The sequence below is a fragment of the Linepithema humile genome, chromosome 7, assembly GCF_040581485.1.
Source record: "Linepithema humile isolate Giens D197 chromosome 7, Lhum_UNIL_v1.0, whole genome shotgun sequence".
NCBI classification, from domain to species: Eukaryota; Metazoa; Arthropoda; class Insecta; order Hymenoptera; family Formicidae; genus Linepithema; species Linepithema humile.
Window position 1 is genome coordinate 5,087,126 of NC_090134.1, and position 19,339 is coordinate 5,106,464.

The following is a 19,339-nucleotide window of genomic DNA, read 5'->3' on the forward strand; positions in this document are numbered from 1 at the left end:
AGTGTCTGCTCCTCCTACGCCGACTCGACTCGAAACGAAGACGCCGCCGTTGAGCCCGTTTCGTTCGTTCGTTCGCTGTCCACTTTCGAGCCCGGCACGGTCTCGCGATGCCAAAGTTTCGCGTCACCATCGATCATCCGACGATCGTGTCTCGTATGTGTTACGAACAAAGAGATGCTATGCGAGAATCTCTCGATCGAAGGGATATAATCTTACTAGAAACACAACGTCGATTAATGCGTATGTCGAACATTAAGAATGATGTAATGAAATCTTGGAAAACAAGAATTGCGATCTATAAGATGAAGTATAAGTCTCGGATGTAGTATATTCAGATTGCTTTTATTTGAGCCCGTAAAGATAGAATATGCGAGAAATAAATTGCAATATAAAACTGATGCTAAATTTTATATGACATATATTGATAAATTTTATTTCCAATTTTTCGTAAAACTCAAATAATCAACGATATTTTTATCGTTTTAATGCAAGCTGTATAAAATTTTATTCTCTAGTAATATCTATATTGCTTATAACAATAAAAATAACATTCGATATCCAACAGTTAAATATTCAGATAATTGTTCAACGTAAAAAATGTGAAAAACTTTTCATTTATAATTGTTGATTTTTGCTAGATTCTATCTGATACGAAAAAGCGCTAGGACTATTACAAAACTTCGTCGCGAGCGTATAAAGCACCGCGGCGAAAAACCGAAAAGGAAAGGCCACTCGCTTGCGACAAAAGCTCTCCGCTGAATCATTACGCCCTTACGAGTTCTTTGATTTATACGTGGGGAACGTCGCTCCTAAAAGTCGACAAAGAATTACTCGGCATTCGTAGGCTCGCTCTCTTTGTTGATGAAGGGTGGCGGAAACAGTGAACATCGTAAAAAGGAAACTTCTGTCATTCACGGCCGAATTTCGCGGGACTTTAAAGCCGCGAACAACTGTTCGCACTTCCGAAAAATCGAATGGCAGATAAAAATACAAGTACAGCAAATGTGTAATATACATACACCCAAAAAATCGGATTTTTATCGAAAACCGTCAACTGAACAAGAAATTCTTCTGTTTAGCAGTAAAAATATATAAATGCATCAATAGTATAAAAATTAAAAATAAAAAAAAATTCTAACAGTAAAATTACTGTATAAAAATTGATTAGGTTTGAAGAAAAACCCATACAATAGTGGAAGAAAGCTACAAGAATGCCAAGGAATGCAATGACAAGCGAATTCGCGTGGATAGAAAAATGTTACTGTCTTCCCGCGCTAACAGGAGGAAGGAAAATTTGATGGGTTTTAATCCTAAATGGTATTCGATTACCGAACGCCGTCCCTCGATAATCCATTATGGTTCTTGCATCCTCCCTATACCAAACACGCGTCCGTGACTCGTACGTTTTCTGGAATTTATCAAGCCGGATTGGATCGTAAATGGGTTTTATACGGCACTCCAGCCTGAGGGCGGACTGCAAAAACGCACTAAAGGCAGAAAACATACCGCGTGACGAAGTATCGTCATTAATGAAACGTTGAAACGCGACCGTATATATTGAAACTCTTCAATTAATTAAATATATCCAATGCTTACATATATATTACATATTTATATATTAAATAATTGATTGAGTAGAGATTAATAGAAATATTCATAATTATATATATATATAATTTATATTATCGCATGGTATTTAACTGTTTAAAATAATGATGAAAAAGATTCAACGGCTTTCTATATATTGCGGAAATATAAAACTAAAATTCGGTCTTTCCAAATTAATTACTCTATTATCATTAAAGAAATTACGCGGAAGCGTCTACTTCCAACAAACTTTTAAGACCGTCGCCGAGCAGTGAAATGCGAAGCTGCGGATTTGAGGCGGCGGCAGCGAGTCCTTTCAGAGAGAAAAACGGCTTGAGACGTGGCGCCGGCCCTATGCCATATTTACGCACTTGTGGCGGTCGTGCCAAATTCCGCACACTACCACGAACGTGACGACGCGGCTACGTTAAGGGCAAAGGGACGAGGGCGGGACCCCTTTAATCTTCGCGGATCAAAACGTCGCAGCGGCACGAGAGACGTTCCCTCGCCCAGGAGGTACGTGATTGCTTCGTGTATTCGAGTGGAAGCCTAACAGCATTTCAAAGGGATGGGCACCGCAAGGAAAATTGCATTGTAATTAAAACCGCCGCCGCCGCCGCATCCTCGTTGCATCGCGCCGCAACTGAAAGTGTAAGTGCGTCGAATGCACTCACGGCCGCATGCATTGCGCCGCGCCGGTTCTTTAATAAAATATATAATCACGAGAATCGCGGCTCTACTTAACAAATATGTTATATAAAAGATTTACGTTAGCAATTGATGGCTGATAAAAATTATATTTCTAAAAAGCTTGCAATTATAAATAAATTATTCCAACTTGTAAAACGAGATGATATGAAAACGCTGTCACTAAAAACTTATTGACATAAGCATTAACATGATTACTGACTACGAATACGTTTGTACACAGCAAGATGTATGATAACATATTATGTTAATGTCGCTATTACATGTACGACATATCATTGCCATATCATTGATAGGCATGAATGATTCATCAGAGTTACAATATTCATTCGGCGTGCTCATTCCCTCTGAGTCTCTTCTTGGCATTACCGCAAGAAAGAGAAAGGAAACTAGGAAGAACGAAAAACAACTAGAAAGTAAGCAAAAGTTTGTACCAAGGAAGACGCAAAGTTGCCTAATGCAGAAAAAGTGATCGACGTTAAATAGCTGCTCGCTGTATCCGAATAAGTACATTAAAACGAAGATAATAGTTAGAATGAGCAATTAATTAACTGTAAAGAACCATAAATTAAACGTAATGGCTTTCAGACTTTAATTGGCTTTTAATAAGCTACGTTAATTCGATTGTCATCCAGCTTTGTGTCCAACTTTTTGTCGCAACAAAGATATAAATGTGTTCGATTTCCACAAGAATTTAAATTGTAACAAGTTATACATCATTTTTTCGGCGCAATTAAACTTTCTTAATTCAATTTCTTTTGAATTAGTTTCCTCATTTGTCGACACAATTGTTTATTAATTCACCCTCACATAATATTAAAGAAGACTTGATTTCTTTTGAGTCGAGAGGCGGGACAGACCAGTATCGTCCCGACAAAGTGAGTTCGGTAACGCAATCTCGTGCACGAGTAGAAGGAAAACTGACCCTTCGCAAACCCAGAAAAGGTCATCCTCGCCCTTTGGTTTTAGCAAACGCGCCCGACCCTCCGCGCCATAAACGAATTGTTAGCATTGATTAAAGCGCACTGCAGATTTCTGCAGAACGCTTCTTCGTCTACCGCATCCATTCAGATTCTGAATTCGCCATTCGTGGCTTTCTCTCTATGCGACCAGGAGTGATTTCTCCGGACGCGTTAAGCGTCGGAATGGTTTATATCCCGCATATCCCAAACCGAGGGGAATTGCTTCCGATCGACCCGTCACGTCGGAGGGTGAACGGTGCATTGTGTCGAAAGTGCTTATAAATCTTAATTAAAGCGCGCCTCGGCGGAGCCTGACCGATGTGCATCCTGCCCAAGATACGGCAGATGCAATCGATGCGACCGCTAGATCCTTGACTGTGCTTAATAAGGAATTATGGGACCGCATTTGCTCCTGCACAAGGCAATCTTCGTTTAAAAGTAAAAAAAATGTATATATCTCGAAAACGACGGATTACACTATAACCACTGTTGATTACAGTAATTTTCTCGATATTGCATTTCTCGACTCGCGTCGATTTCTACTGGCGGACTTCTCGACACGCAGCCGTCACATCGACTTCGTGTATTTTCTGCTGATTTCCGGTGAGCGAAGATACTCCGGTTAGAGCTTTTACGAGAAAATTTATAGCTCGCGTAAAATATGGGTTGCTCGCGTCGCAATCTCAAACTACTGACTAAATAAAAATAAAAAAAAAAAAAAACGGGCGAGAAAGTGACTCGCGTTTTATACCGCTCGCAACGTCTCGAAACTTGAGCCTCTTCGTAATTGTGAACTCTTTTATTTTCGGTTCCTCGGGAAGAGTGCTTGGGACAGGAGGAAGACGTCTTTTCACTCTTTCGAGGTAACTATTTCTTTTTCTTTCCGCGTAGCGCTCAAGAGAGACAGACTTGCATAAAAGAAAAGCCTTTCCGCGCGCATTATGCTCGCCTAATGTGCACGACTGGCGCATAATGAACGTCAGATGCCACGTTGTATATGTGCGAATAATCTTTATAACGAAGCAGTCTGTCTTTTTCTCCGACGCCATGACACGCGACGTGCATGAATGTTTTAAGCTCTGAATTTTCACGAAGATTATTATTTCATATAATATAATCTGTTTCTTTTTAGACGCAGATACGCTCGACTTTTTTTCATGTAAAACACGATTTTTATCAAAATGCTCCTTGATGCATAATGTTATTAATCATAATAGTAATAACGATAGTAAGATTAGAAGAAATGTTAAAAACGCAAAGTGCTTTCAGCACGCTGGCATACGTTCAAGATTCCCATCGACGCTGACAATACTGCTGATTAAAACCTTTTTATCGAAACCCAGTTTCGCGACACTATTACTGCGATTCGTGGAAATTACAATGGAGCTCGTGATAATTAGACAAAGTAATTAATTTCTCGATGCACAAAGAAAAATGAGACCTTTCCCCAACGATGATCGGGATGACACGATAAAGCAAAGCGAGAGATCGCTTCCGCCGAAGGGGGAAAAATAATTTCCCTTTGTTTATCGCCTATTTGTCAAGCGAGAGGAAAAAGGGACCTTCTCTGGATGCCTGCTGCGCGAACAGAAGTAACAGCAACGAGCACGCGGAACTTTTTATGCGTTCGCGACAATTAATTACGCGACGCGGATGGAATCGCAGCCACGCGATTCACGGATCCATCAGAAAACGAGCCGTCGACCGATACATAGTCGGCCCTCTCGTTAACGCGTGTAATTAACAAACTGCTATCGCTAATTACCGACGTGCGGGGTTCACGATGAATTTCTGGGGATCCGCTAATTGCCTTCGCTAATCTGATTAACTAAATGCGCGCACCCTTCCTCGATTTTTTCTCGAGCCACGGGCAAGCGCGCTCCATCGCTTCGCCGGGCGACGCAGTGGCGGTGGCGGCGGCTCGCGTGCCTGCCGCAGACTCGTATCACGTAAAAATGTCGTTAATGCGATCGATCCGGGTGGTCCCTTTCTCGCGATTCGAAAGCATTTCGGACAAATTGCACCCTGACACGCGCTCCTCCGCTTCCGGCCGACCGCGGCGCGTGGCGGCCACCCGTGGCTTCTCGTGACCGTACGTGATCGAGTCGCGACCGACGTTTGCGGGGGATCAAATGCAACTATAAGAGTCGCGGTTAACCCTCCGAGTGTACTGTGGAGACAAAACGATCACAAATATTTAGATGTTATTTAACTACATAGAAATAGAGTCGAAGTAGAAAAAATAAAATGTAATTAGGCACGAAGAATGTCAACGAAACACTCAAAATTTTATTATCATGCCTAATATTGTAATCAGAATCGGATTTCAAATCAGTAACTACTTTTTCATTACATAATGCTAACCATATAATTATATTTTACTAATTCTAGAATTGATCCTTGAAGAATTATTATTTCATCGTGCTAATTAAGAATCAAACGATCTTCAAAATCGTTCAAAGTGTGCTTCTCGCTTCGTTCATTTCACTGATCCATCAATTGTTTGCAGATTCCATAAAATCACTAGTAATTGATTCGCCAAAACGTTTCGCGTATAAATGACGAGCGTTGGATGCACGAGTCTAGACGCAGTTCTCATTTCTAACGAGTCGCTGGAGATTTGATCTTCCTGGCGGAAGCGAGCTCCAATACCGCTTAATGGCCCAGGAGACAAACGCCACGACGATCTCCACACGGCCTGTTCCTTCTCTCTTGACGGTACGAGGGCACGAGGACCCATCCCCCCCGTGCATCCACCCTCGTCGAAGCCGTGATTTGATTCCGGGGACTCATCTTCTCGATTGGGGGCGCACTAACTTTTCAATCAGCCGTCAACTCCGCGGTTACGAGAGGGTGGAGCGACAGAGGCGGCCATCCCCCAGTGACATGCATCGGAATCTCTCTCTGAACCCACATCCCATCGCCCAGTAGTGTTGCGACGATTAAAAAAAATATTTGATGCAATATTTGCAAAAGAGTACTTTTAATACAGAAATCAAATTTTACTAAACTGCGATTTTTATATCGTGTAATATTATAAATAAACATATCCAATTAGTTATTGTGCATTCGAGAAATATGTATTAAAGGTATTTAAAAAATGTGTACCAATGTAAAATAAAAGAAAAATTAATTGAACTAAAAAATTTCTTACAGTATCAATTTTGTAAAAAATAAATGTTGATTGATCAATTCTTTTAATGTATAAACAACTGTTTGGTCTACTGCTTGTCATATTACCAACAATTCATTCGTTTAACAATTAATGTAGTATCTTTAAAAACTCAACTAATTCTATACCAATCGTTAAGAATTTTGTTGAACTCACTGATAGAAATAAATTAATGGAATGATTTAGTACAACCATTTTCATCGCGAAATGAGCATGCATGAGAGATATTCTCACGAGACATGTGCAATAACATGCCATGAATCGCGAGCGTATGCGTACAGTTACACGCTGTTGGCGTGGGAATCGCGAGTGTGCATTCTTAAATGCCGTACGCTCTGAAATTTATACACATCCACGACCCGACGCCATTAAAGTGGAAATAACGGAAAGAGGTTGCCAAAGGATCCTTTGCATGTTCGTTTCGATATTTTTGAGTTATAGCATATGTATATATCATCTCTGCATTCTCGCATTAGAAACGGTATGTATAAATATAAATACGCCAAACTGTAGTGCGTCTATATAGTAATTACAGATTTATTTACTCACTTATTTTGATGTCACTGCATAATATATAGTTGTACTGATAAATTAAAAATAATTTTTTGAAAGCCCATCGCTTCCAAAGCCCCAAAAATGTGTCTCAATACAAACAGAATTGCATAAATCCATTCTCACTTGATATTCACTGTATTAAAATTAAGCGACGATACAACAGCGCGTGTAAAAACGACCAAATTTCGACAGAAGAATGTAAAGCTTTTACAGAGAAAACCGCAGCGACGCGTGGAAAAAAGTGGCATACTTGGCTGAAATCGTCGCAAATGAGACAGGCTGCGAATTCCGACGGAATTCCTGAACATGGAAATCCGACGGGCACACGTCGATCCGACCACAATATATCGTGTCCGAGAGCCCTCGCGCCCACGGCCGTTTCGAGAGCGGCGAGGAAGTTTTGTCGATACCCGTGCACATTCTCGGAACCTATAACGAATTCCGATACACCACGCGGAGTTTAATATCGCGAAACTACGGATATTAACTCATTTAAAATCATTTATCGCGCGCATTACTCGCTAATAACGCGCCTGACACTTTGGCTGGCGCGTGCGGAATGGAGAATTCCACGATGCATAATGGACCGCAAAATATAATAGCATAATTATTCAATCGTTGAATATCATTTCAATTGTCTCGCGTCAACAAAACGTCACGAAAAAAGAATTTTACGTTTAAAAGGTATTACGATCGTTCGACGATATGATTAAAGAAAAATTTTGATATTTTGATACTCTAATGATTTTTTTATGGGATTATTATTTTCTTTTATCTGGTTATTTTGATAAGGACGGAAATTTTCGTGGCGAATCAACGAATAAACGAAATGGTGTACGAAAAAATAGAACGATTGTTTCAGTTATAACCAAGGGAAAAGGAATATGGCAAGCGCGCCGACAACGAAAGTACGACAACGATTATTTCACTTTCGCAAATGGCACATAAACATAGCCGCAGGGTACGCAGGGAAGGTCGACGACGGATACGGCGAACAACCCGGGTTAACCAACCGAATAGAAGTATGATTTATAAGAAGGAGGTTACCTCACGGGAAAATGAGAGTTCCTGCAGTTCGTGAGGCTGCGAAAGGAACACCATCTCTAGAAGAAATGTACTGGCGTCTGCTGAAGTTCCATCGTTTAATAAAACGGTAGAAATTTCGGTACGTTTCACCTGTATACTACTTTATAGTATTAATAAATATAAATTTTCCCTCTTGTAAATTTTTTTCTTAATTAAATAGTATTTATTAAAAATAAGAAATATTTCCTTCAAAAATATATGTTTTTTGAATGTTAAATTATTTTCTGTGATCAATTTTTTTTAATTATTAAACATTATCTTTTTCTTTAAAACATTTAATCATTTAATAAATATATGATTTTTATCATTTTTTTATTTTGACCTAAAAATTAAAGACGGCAATTCAAATACTGCCGAGCCATGCTAAAATTTATACACTTGAAACACTTTGTAATAATTTTCTTCTTTCCTGAATTTTAAGTACTGCGATTTATGCCCGACACTTAGATTTGTCTCGAAATAGTTGCGAAGATTCCACCTCCGCGTCTTTATCTGTTTCATCGGAGATAGAACGACACGCAAAGGATCGCAAAACGCGGTTTGTCGCAGGAGTAACAGTTTCCTAATACACTTAACGATCTCCGCGCTACTCCGTTCGCTGTTTCACGGTCATTTCTCTCCGACCCTGAAATTAGTGGGGCGGAAAGATACGCGAATCTCGGATATATTCCCGGCAAGTGGCGGGCAACCGCCCAAAACACTCCCGCCGCCGTTCCGGAAGTAAGAGGAGTTTCAGAGGTGGAAGGCGAGGGAGGATTTACGACCGCTTTGTTTCTCGTCAGACGGTTGGAAAAGAAGCCGATGCGCGGCCGGATGAGATTGCAACTCGATACGCTCGCTTTCGGCCCAGGAGACTTCATTAATACGAGCGAGTTCGCACGTTGATACGAGGCGGGCAGACGGGCGATCTCGACGGCGAGACCGCCCGTTTCTCCGGCGATAACTGGAAACTCTCTGCGCCGTCCACTACACCACCGCGAGGAGATTTGTTATGGGGATATCGTTATCGTGTGGCAACCGTGCGCGTGTAATTACAGAGTTGCTGCGCATCGCGTGTACGCCCGCATACATGCAGCGATGCGGCTCTTAAAGCAACGTCTACTTGCGCTTTTCAAGCAAGCCAAATGCGGCCGCGTACAACAATGGCAACGATTGTACTGTTATCACAATAATAGCTTGCGCTGCTACTTACGATGCGTGTTTCAAATGCATTGATATTGCTTCGAGCATTGCCGCAAAAATACAGATAAATATCAAATCAATTTTGCAGTCGCTTAATCAAGACATTGAATTATGAATAAACTGTCTTATGTTTTATGAGTGTTAAATATTATTATCACAAATAATGAATAAGACTTTTTGAAAAAATAAAGAAAACTTTTTCAATTTAAGATTCCTAAAAAAAACCCCACAGTCCACACACCAATTCATCACTATCGTCCCTGATACAACGGACTCATCTTTCGTCAACTGCTCCGACGACAACCGCGACCGAATCCGATTAATCAGTTCGAAAGATCCTTTCGCGAAACGCGTTACGGAACAATTAAAGGGCAGGATTAATTGCGGCCGCATGCCGGGAAAAATAAGTCCATAAATTAACAGCGCTCCACGTCGTGCTTCCCCCGTCCCGCTCTCTCACTCATGATCCACCCCCGCAGAAATCCGTCCCTGCCCAATCTTTTCTCTTGCCACGGATAACTTATTGCCCCGACAACGCACTATGCATTTCCGAAGCGATTAAGCTGCCACACGGCTTTTTTTGCATCTCCTTCCTCGTTTCTCTTTCTCTCCCCCTCTCTTCTCACCCTTGTCGGTGTATCGTTACGATTGCGCGGCGGGAAACTCCGGAAAAGTTTCCCGCGGGAGTTTGCGACGCCGGTGCCTGGAACAGCGATCCATTCTTGTCCCGTATCGCATAATTCGTTTCGCGACTATAATGCCAACAGAATTCTGAGATATTCTGCCGATAAAAACGTCAAAAAGAAAAAAAGGTTTCCATTGTCATCTAAAGTATTTCTCTGTTGTTGTAAAGATCTCTCCAACAGATCTTTCATCGGCTCATGTTCCGCTTAATTATTCGCTCATGTTCCGTTTAATTATTCGCGTTTTATTGTGCAAAATAAATTTTAAATTACATAGAGATCGATTGTAAGTAAAATACATTAGTGAAACGTCTTTCTTTTCGAGAAGCGTATCAAAAGAGTGCAAAAGTGGCGCGGATTCCAAAATCGGAGAGAAACGTACCTACTATTCCGAATCATTCATCTCCGCCCTTCTTCCCCGCCGTCGAGGTCGCGGAGGGCGAAGGTTCTGGCCATTGGAAAACGCTGACTGGGAAGTAACTGCCTGGCGGTGAGGGACGTGGACGCTTTTTTATGTGACACAAAGTAGCACTTTACCAAATGACCCGAATCTTTTTAGGGGCGCGATCGGCGTCGTTGACGTCGCACGAAATCGCGCGCGAGAGCAAGGTCGGGGATTCGGTTCCTTTAGATTGGAAGTCATCGTAAAGGCTGCGATCCGCGACGCAAACTCCTACACTTTCGTATCTCTCACATCCTCATTTCTAAATGGACGGCATTATTTTCATAGTCAAACGTAGCAACTTCAACTTCTACATCGGTGTAAATATCTCGATTCTCTTTGTGTAAGTTAGTTCGACAATTTTTCGATAAGTACAAAATGTAGCAAAGCTAAAAAATTCCATTTTCAACGATAAAATTGCAAATAGAGTTTCGAAAAATCGCATAAAAAGCGAGGAAAGGAGACGATATCGGCATTTGTGAATCTCGCGCGAACGCTCGTAAAGAGTTTCAGCGACGTCGTTAGAAAAACGTAAAGCTCAATCTCTGGTGGCAAGTGCGAGATTCGTTCGGGCGTATATACACGGGACGTAGGTATGCGCCGCGATATATCCGGTTTATAAATATTAAACCGAGATCACCGGGAGCTTGGAGGTGAGTATCATAACCTTAAGACGCCGCGCCGCGCATTGAGGAGGGGATCACGTGGGATTTGCGGACCGTATCCCTCGTTCCGCGATATTACTCCTTACACCCTTACGCGCGGACTTACCACTCGAGCGTGCACACACAAACGCTCTCTCGGCGAGCGATATAACCGTATACTCCGGTGTTATCCGCGGCATTATGCCGGTATTGCATGTATGACGCCGATGAATAATAGCAACACGACCGCGTATTTCCGCGACGGGGGCCAGGGGAGCAGTCGTTCCGATTGATTTTCCGATGCGATTCGTCGAACTGCGAAAGGGGGGACCGAGAGATTTCTCCACTGCGATTTCTCGAGGGGTAGCCGATAGTGGCGTACGGATTATGGCAAGCGTGTCGAGAGTCAATCGGTCGTTGAACGAATTAGAGCCTGCCTCGGGACGTGGATTATTATATTAATCATGTCACCTTGTAACTTTCTATCCCGATCTTTTACGAGTCGACCATTAGAGTCGCAAATGTCCAAACTCGAATTTTTTAGTCATTAAATTAATTATCAGGCTTATTTCACAAACACTTGCGATAGTAAAATACTAATTATAAGAAACAAATATTAATTAGCAAAATAATATTTAAAATATTGCTCACTACAAAGACAGTAAAACCAGTGCAACCAATTTGAATTTATCTTACAAAATATACATTAATGTTTCTTAAAAAATTGAACTAAATTGTCGTAGCAAACATAAAATTTTTCAAATTTCTTGAATTTATTCAATACTTAAAAACAACCTGAATATTGTGCACAAAGCCATAAGAAAATGTCTTACCCCCACGTTTCATTTACATTGCCGTCCGTCATGAAAAGGGATTGAAGAGCTGCGAGGGAGTAAGTTTACACCCTAGTCGTGCGCACGACTTCTCGTTATTAATTACGCCAAAATCCAGAAGCTGTCAACGGGTCGCGGCTCTGCGGCGTACTACTACGAAAACAACGTCAACGCGAATTTCAGAGGCGTACGTTCTAAGACGCTAATTGTACAAGATCAATCTAAAGTTCCATTGATTACTTGTCGCTCTTTCTGACGCTCGCAAGAAATTTTGTCTCTCCGTACAATATCGCGGCGGAAATTGATACTAATTTCGATTATACCTAATTATCGATAACGATAAGAAGGAAATCGTCTGTTTAAAAAATATAAAATGAACAATGAGCGATAAACAAAAAGGTATCTAAAAGAACGACGCGGAGATAATAGGCAGGAAGAAACAAAGTTCATGAGAATGAGGAAGCGGAAGAGAGCCAAAAAAAATAAGAACTGTTCATCCAATTTACCATAAACTCGGTGATTCCGTCGGCAGAAGAATGGCCGGATATTACCGGAAAAGCCAACGAAAAATATTGGTTACAAGTTGCACGACGGTAAAAATAAGAATTTTTCGGAAATAATAAAATATATGTGTGTAAAATTATAAAAGTCTTTTCTAAAAATTTATATTTTATATTAAAAAGAATAATTAGTAACAATTATTATATTGTTATCATTCGGAGATAAGAATAAAATATTATGTTTTCATAGTTATTATTAGTAAAAATGGATGTATGTTACTAAAACACCGGTGGCAACAATAATATCGAATCCAGAATAAACTTGGTTTGTAATTGCTTCTAAAAGAAGGAGGTGTATGCTCACTTAATTACATCAGAAAAGCTTGGTTACACCTTTTTTCAGGGGAAAAAAATGCTTTTAAACACTCCAGTGCACCGTTCCGCCCTTCGCTACGAGCGCGGAATTCATGAATGCGGTATTTCGGATGCCTCCTTTTCCACCACCCGTTAGGAGCCCTTAAGGCACTCCCGCAGGCAAGAAACGCCCGCGGTGTGTCCCCCGGTTGGATGTATCTCGTCTCGTGAAATGTGATAATTAAAAAAGCGCGGCCTTTGTCTTCATTTACGCCGGTAAAATGAAATGTTTGCGTTAAAAATTCAATTAAACGCAGCCAGAGCATTGCGTTAGAGATGATGTATTCGCGGCAACTTGCACAGTTTGAATGCAAAAACACGTATTGTCGCGTCTTGCCAGCGAAATAAACAACAAGAATAATAAAAGGCATAAAGATTTCGTGGTGTAACTTAGACGTGAGAAGCGTAAAAAATAAAATCTGCTAAATTTTAATTAAAGCTTGAGAAATGTAAACAGACAACTTGTCTCAAGTTAATTTTGACTAAATTTTAATTAGACAAAATTTTAGTTTTAATTTTAATCTTAAATATAAAAAATCAAAAATATTTTTAAAAATATTCAAAATGTGAAAAAAAGAAAACAATAAAAATAAATGGAATATGGAATGCTCAGTTATAAGTTTTTGTTAGAAAAAAATCGATTTCCGAAGTCCCGATCAAAGAAATTGGCGATATCTCTAGGGCATATAATGGTCCCGTTTCCATCGGCTTTTTACGAATCCACTCATCCGATCCATGGTTAAAAATTAAGGACGTTGTACCGACTAGATCAGCAAGAAGAATGATAAAGGAATTTCCGATGATAAATCATTCCTCGCTGGCAAAGCGGCAAAAATGCTCGCAGTCGCAAAAACTTTAAGACGCGTGCGGTTATCCGACGATAAATCAATTTTTCGTCACCATCGTAGCGACCGTAGCCGGATGCGCGATGGCGACGATGGAAAAGGGGATCGAAAGTAGAGACGGGGTTGAAAAATTAAACAAAAACAATGGGCGCGGGCACAATGAGGAAATAAGCACCCATTGATAATGCCGCGAATCACGAGTCCGAGGCCCGACAACAATGGGATATCAGAATGGCTATTATACCCGTGGTAGACTCAATTATTTTAAGCCACTTTTGTGCAGCGCTAATGAAGCGAACAAAGCCGAATATTAAACCAACCTCCTATCCACCGCTGCGCTTCGTGCTTATCTCCTCTGTCCTTTACGCCACACTAGGTTCTTCAATAAGCTCTAACCCGTCAACTGATATAGTTCCGCCTTAACCTCGCGAGAAATAAATTTCAGAACCGTGTCACAGATTTATTAGAGTAAAAGATATAAAATTCCTATTGCGTTTTTAAAACATCTAAATTGGATGTTTAATTGTATGAGAGAAAAGATAAACTTTTTAAATTTTAATACATCACACAAATTATACGTCCAAATAATTTTATATTTACATACTTTTTATATTGTTTTTCAAAACTACGATCATACCCTAATGCCTCAAATTTTTATTCTATTTTATATTCCTATTTCCTCCTCTATCGCAAAGTGAAATCAGCTTTCCATTCCTCGAGTTATAGAGAGAATAATTTCGTTCGCGCGGAGGACCAGGCCAAAGCTACCGCGATAACAGCGTTTATAAATCCTCTTGGGACGCGGGTAAAACATTCGATACATGCGCGCTCGATTCGCGATGCCGTTGATCCAGGAATAAAACACAAGCGGAGCCGTCTCCGAGCTCATGACTTTTACAAAAATGCCGTCGATATCGCGCCCGACCGGAGAGGTATCGTCGGAAGCCGCGTGAAAAATTTCTTGACGAGTAATCCCGCGGCGACGAGAGAGTACTGACACTCGATACTACTCGAGAAGTCTCGTCGCGAAGTAATCCCCCGAAGGCGACGAAAGATTTCACCGACTCGGAAGAAACCAGTTTTTTCCGCTTCGTCGGGATTCACACGCGCTATCTGATATAGTATAAGTGTGAAGAGTGATAAGAGATACAATTGTAACATTTTTAGAATATATTGTTAATGCAAAAAGATACTCACATATATTTTTCTTCTTATAAACGGCTTGTAATTCAAAATAATATTTGGTCAAATATTTGAAAGAGAAAAAAAAAAGAAATTTTTATCAAATTTGACTGATCTCCGTTTTTCAGATAAAAATATTTTAAACGTGGGAAATAAAAATCTGACATGATTTTCATGTATTAGCACACAAATTAGATTTTCTGTAATATAATAGTTTTAGCTTGTAACAACATACAAGACAAAGATATTGTTCAAGAAATTTATTATAAATCTAAGTCGGCTCGAATGAAATCAATTTATGGTATTTAATACCGCTCCTGTCGCTTGTCGATGTCAGAGCGCGCCTTCTCAAAGACTCGCGAGAAAATCCTGTTAATTAGAACTTCGGAGTGAAACGTGAGACGTAAGATCAACGAGGGGGGACTGGGGAGAGAAACGAGAGACCGGGAGAGCTTCTTCCCGATGCCGGGATTCCGCAGACATGACTCCAGCGCCAAAAGGAAGAGTGGCGCTGTCAGATGAGCACAGTGGCGCACTTTCTGTCCTTTCTCCTTCCTGTGAAAAGTTACATCCTCTTTGAAAATCTAAAATATTTACTACAAAACTGGAGTGCTTAACTTTGGAAGTGTATGGAACATTTTGCACTTGTAAGCTGCTTTATTTTTTCTATGACCAATTTTTCTAATAACAAAATGGTAAAAGAGAATATTAACGCGAAAAAATATTAAAGCTATCTTTTTTTTTTTAACACAAAGAAAATACAAATTCTCTTTTGTCATCTCAACATTTCTACCCGTCTCGAAAAAACTAGTGGCACCAAATTAACATTGCATAGCACTCGCATTATATTTCGCACAGAGAATCCAACAATAAAAACAACAGAACATTTTTCATGCTCGAACAATTGAATAATGAAATTCGAGCAAAGTGAAGCAAAGAATCCACCAGCGAAAAGATACAGAAAGAAACAGCAAACAAAGGTACAAGTCGAATGTGAAATTTAAGATTTAACCCCAGTGCGAATGAAATACACCCCCTCTCCCTGATATGATAAACACCCGAAATGACAGCGGCATCCGCCCTTTTCCTCGCCCTCCCCCTCGATCCTCCTCGACCCTTCGAGTTAATCACGTCAGACTGGCGAACCCTCTGATTAAAACGGCCCTCCGTCCCTTCTTATTATTATTGTTATTAGAGAAGGCGAATGCAGGGCACTCGGGAGAACCGTCGGCAGAGACGCTAAGCCGCCATCCTGTATGTGCTATGTGTACATACAGAGCAACCGTGCGCTAGTACGCAGACCTTCCTGATCGTCAGAATTTTCGGGATTATTAAACGGCTGATGAGTCTCTTTAATTAATTCTCGCATCTTGTTATCAATTGCGTACTTATAGACGTCGCCATCGAAAATTTTATTTCACGTTTTAACGATCCATGTGCGATGTTAGAGAAACAAGATGAAAGTAATATTTTTAGCACATCATTATGTTTCGGAAATGAATATATCATGCTTGAAATTCTCGGATCCCGTTACGATCATGTTTCGTATGTAGATATAAAAAATTAAATGATCCCTTGATCGGTATAGCGTATTCACGCGGGCTTCCTTATTAAATAAAAAAATTCATTAAAGCGAGGTTTGGATTACGCTCAAAGACCCGGTACTTAGCAAAAGGGCGGAACGTCGCCGTGGGCAACGACAGGAAAATTGTACGGATTTAGAGTCGGTCGTAACGAGGCGACAACTCGTAATAAATTACAAGTAATGTCGTTGGTTCCTGACGAAGTATATAGCGTCGATCAAACGACTTCTTTTTAAGCTCGCCACGAGTCACTGCACTCGCAAAAAGCTCGAGATATCAAGCTTCTCATAGTGAAAAACAAGATCTAGTTGTATATAGAGTGATCTATCTTCGGAGCGACTAATCACGCTAATAAACCTATTGGGCATAAGTAATACAGAACGATCGTAAATCTTTGCGATGTCGATAAATGTACGCGCCAATGGCGATATCGGAGTCAGAAAAAAAAAATGAAAAAATAGTCGAAGAATTTATCGTCGATACTTAATTTTAGTAACAGATTTTCTATCGGTGGCTGAAATGCTGCATAAAACGTCGATGGTAATCGATCAAATTTGTATTGTATATAATACATTTGGTTTTGTAAATGTTAAAAAATTTTCTTTAAGAAGATTCTGTTGCAGATTTGACATAAAGAAACTATAATCCTTAAAATTAAGAATTTTAGAAAATATAATTTTGCTAAGCGCGTATTTAATAAATTTAAGTGTATTTCACATTTATTATATTTAGAATAGCGGAAAAAAAGCAAAAAAAATGATCTAGAAAAATTTGTTTAAAAAAGTTTAATTTTATTCTATTTTTATAAAACTTGCAATAATGTGATTTATCTTTTTATTCGAATCGCATTTCATGCACATTTTAAAGATCTAAGTTCAATGTTTGCATTTGAGATCTGACTTGCAAGATTCCTAATTCGTTACACTGCGATAATGCGCATTGCAGCGCCTTGTGTTCTTCCAGAGACCAAAGGCCCGCGTCGCGTGCTATTGCACACAGGTGTGCATACAGTCGAGTCATCGGCGCAACAAGCTGCATGCGGGGAAACACGCAACTGAGACATTACATAAGATCGTTGCACGAGGCAAAAAGAGACCGAAGAAGGCGCCGCGAAGCAGCAGCGAGAAGCAGAATCGCGAAAGGAGAGTGCATGGAGAGGCAAGGAAGGACGTGAAGGAGTGGAAATAATGAGTTCGCACGACGCGACCGGGACCTGCCTCGACGCGTTACAAAACGAGTCCTACCTGCCGGCAATGATTGCTGCCTTGCACGGGCTAATAGCACCCGCGAACGTAACGAAGGGTTATGTGGATCACGAGTTTGTTATTGGCTCGCTTAATGACCGTCCGCTCGTTCTACCTCGTCCGAATCGCAGTTCGATGCGCGCCGCGCCGACATAACTGGTCACCGTATATGGCGTATCAAGCCTAACTCGAGTTTATATACAGAGAAAATAAAGAGATACACGTAATACTGAACAGATTATTTACAACGCGATTTCTTCAAGTTCTTTGTGCATTATTTTTAACTTTTGTAAATTGTATAAATTTTACGTATATTTCTCATCTTTAGAATTGACTTCTTTATATAATATCATGTAACATATGTTTAGAATATTTATACTGATTTATGACAAATAACAATTTTAATAAAAATACTTCGAAAAATGTTTCACTGAATTGCATGAATTATTTGTAAATTGTATAGAAAGAGTATAAATCATTTCAGCCATTTCCATATCTCCAGTTTCTTAGTACATACATTGCATAAGTAGGACTGTGCATTGCAAACATAAAAATTTCATAAAGAAGCAAACAGAAAATATCCAGAGCGGAAAAGTTTCAATGATATGCGATCTTTTCATCATTTGCTCGCTATATGCATCTCTCGTGAGGCATCATTAAAAAGTAATATATCAAAAGAAAACTTTCAACAATAATTAGATCATCCAACTTATTGGCATTCACAATCGTTGCTTTCAAATTTACATTTCATGAAAAGTCACGTGCAGATGAGATGTTCCGAATTGACTGTATGCTAGACTTGGAATCAAAACCGCAAAGTATGAGTGGCTCGGTTACGAATCTAATGAGACACTTGACCCGGAACTACGAGCATGTGATTTATTTCCGTAATATTTTAAACATCAGCAGTGCGGATCCACGAATGCTCTTAGTGGAACATCTTAATGAAGCATTTAATATTTATTCACCGGAAATAAAAACAGATTCTGGATTGGTAAAGTCTCTTTTATGAAAAATATATATATTCGAAATCTAAATCAATATTCCAAACATTATTAATCGCGCAAAATTTAAGAAGCAATTTGACAAAATCACGTGTAAGTCATTTCGAAACGCTGTAAAAACTTGTCGGCAGTTGCCGTAGGCAAACTCTACATCGATCGACGGTCTGGGCGATGTCGCAAAAGTGTTTTCTCCCGGCGAACAGCAGCGACGTGGAAATCCTAGGCACTGTCGCTGATGCTCCAAGAGATCCCGCACTATATATCGCGCGCAGCCCGGACTCTCTAACCAGAAATCGCAGAAATAGTCCGGGCGAGTTAGAAACTCGCCGCCGTTTCTACTTCCGTGTAGCGGCGCCGATGTAACGTGTGCGCGCATTCCCGCCCAATAAATTAATCACGAAACTTTCCCAATGTTGAAGTCCGCCGCAAACTAATTTGTTGGTTGGCTCGGAAAGTGCACGCGCGTTACCCCCCCCCCCCCTCCCACCACGAGCCGAAGATAATGGGCACGAATGAACGCACGTGTATAATCGGGCCAGGTGTATAATCATTACATTTATATTCACTCACCATCGATATTAGACGAGGATTGATCCACGCCTGCTGCATGTTATCGTCGAGGTACCGCTTCGCTATCCGAGCGATGTTCTCGTGCGGCTCTTTCTTCGACACGGCCGACACGGTGGGCGGGACGGCGATGTTGGCATTGTTCC

General features: G+C 40.4%; 1 protein-coding gene across 6 annotated transcripts in view; it reads right to left on the reverse strand.

Moving 5' to 3' along the window:
* The window catches only part of LOC105668373 (kinesin-like protein KIF26A), a 316,872-nt gene that overhangs the window by 213,409 nt on the left and 84,124 nt on the right, over positions 1-19,339 (reverse strand). For all 6 annotated transcript variants that reach the window (XR_010891197.1, XM_067358966.1, XM_012360716.2 and 3 more), the window contains one exon: positions 19,197-19,338. Coding sequence is in view for 5 of the 6 variants with exons in the window: in XM_067358966.1 (XP_067215067.1) it covers positions 19,197-19,338 (142 nt within the window). In the remaining variant the exon portion in view is untranslated. The remainder of the gene's footprint in view (positions 1-19,196; position 19,339) is intronic.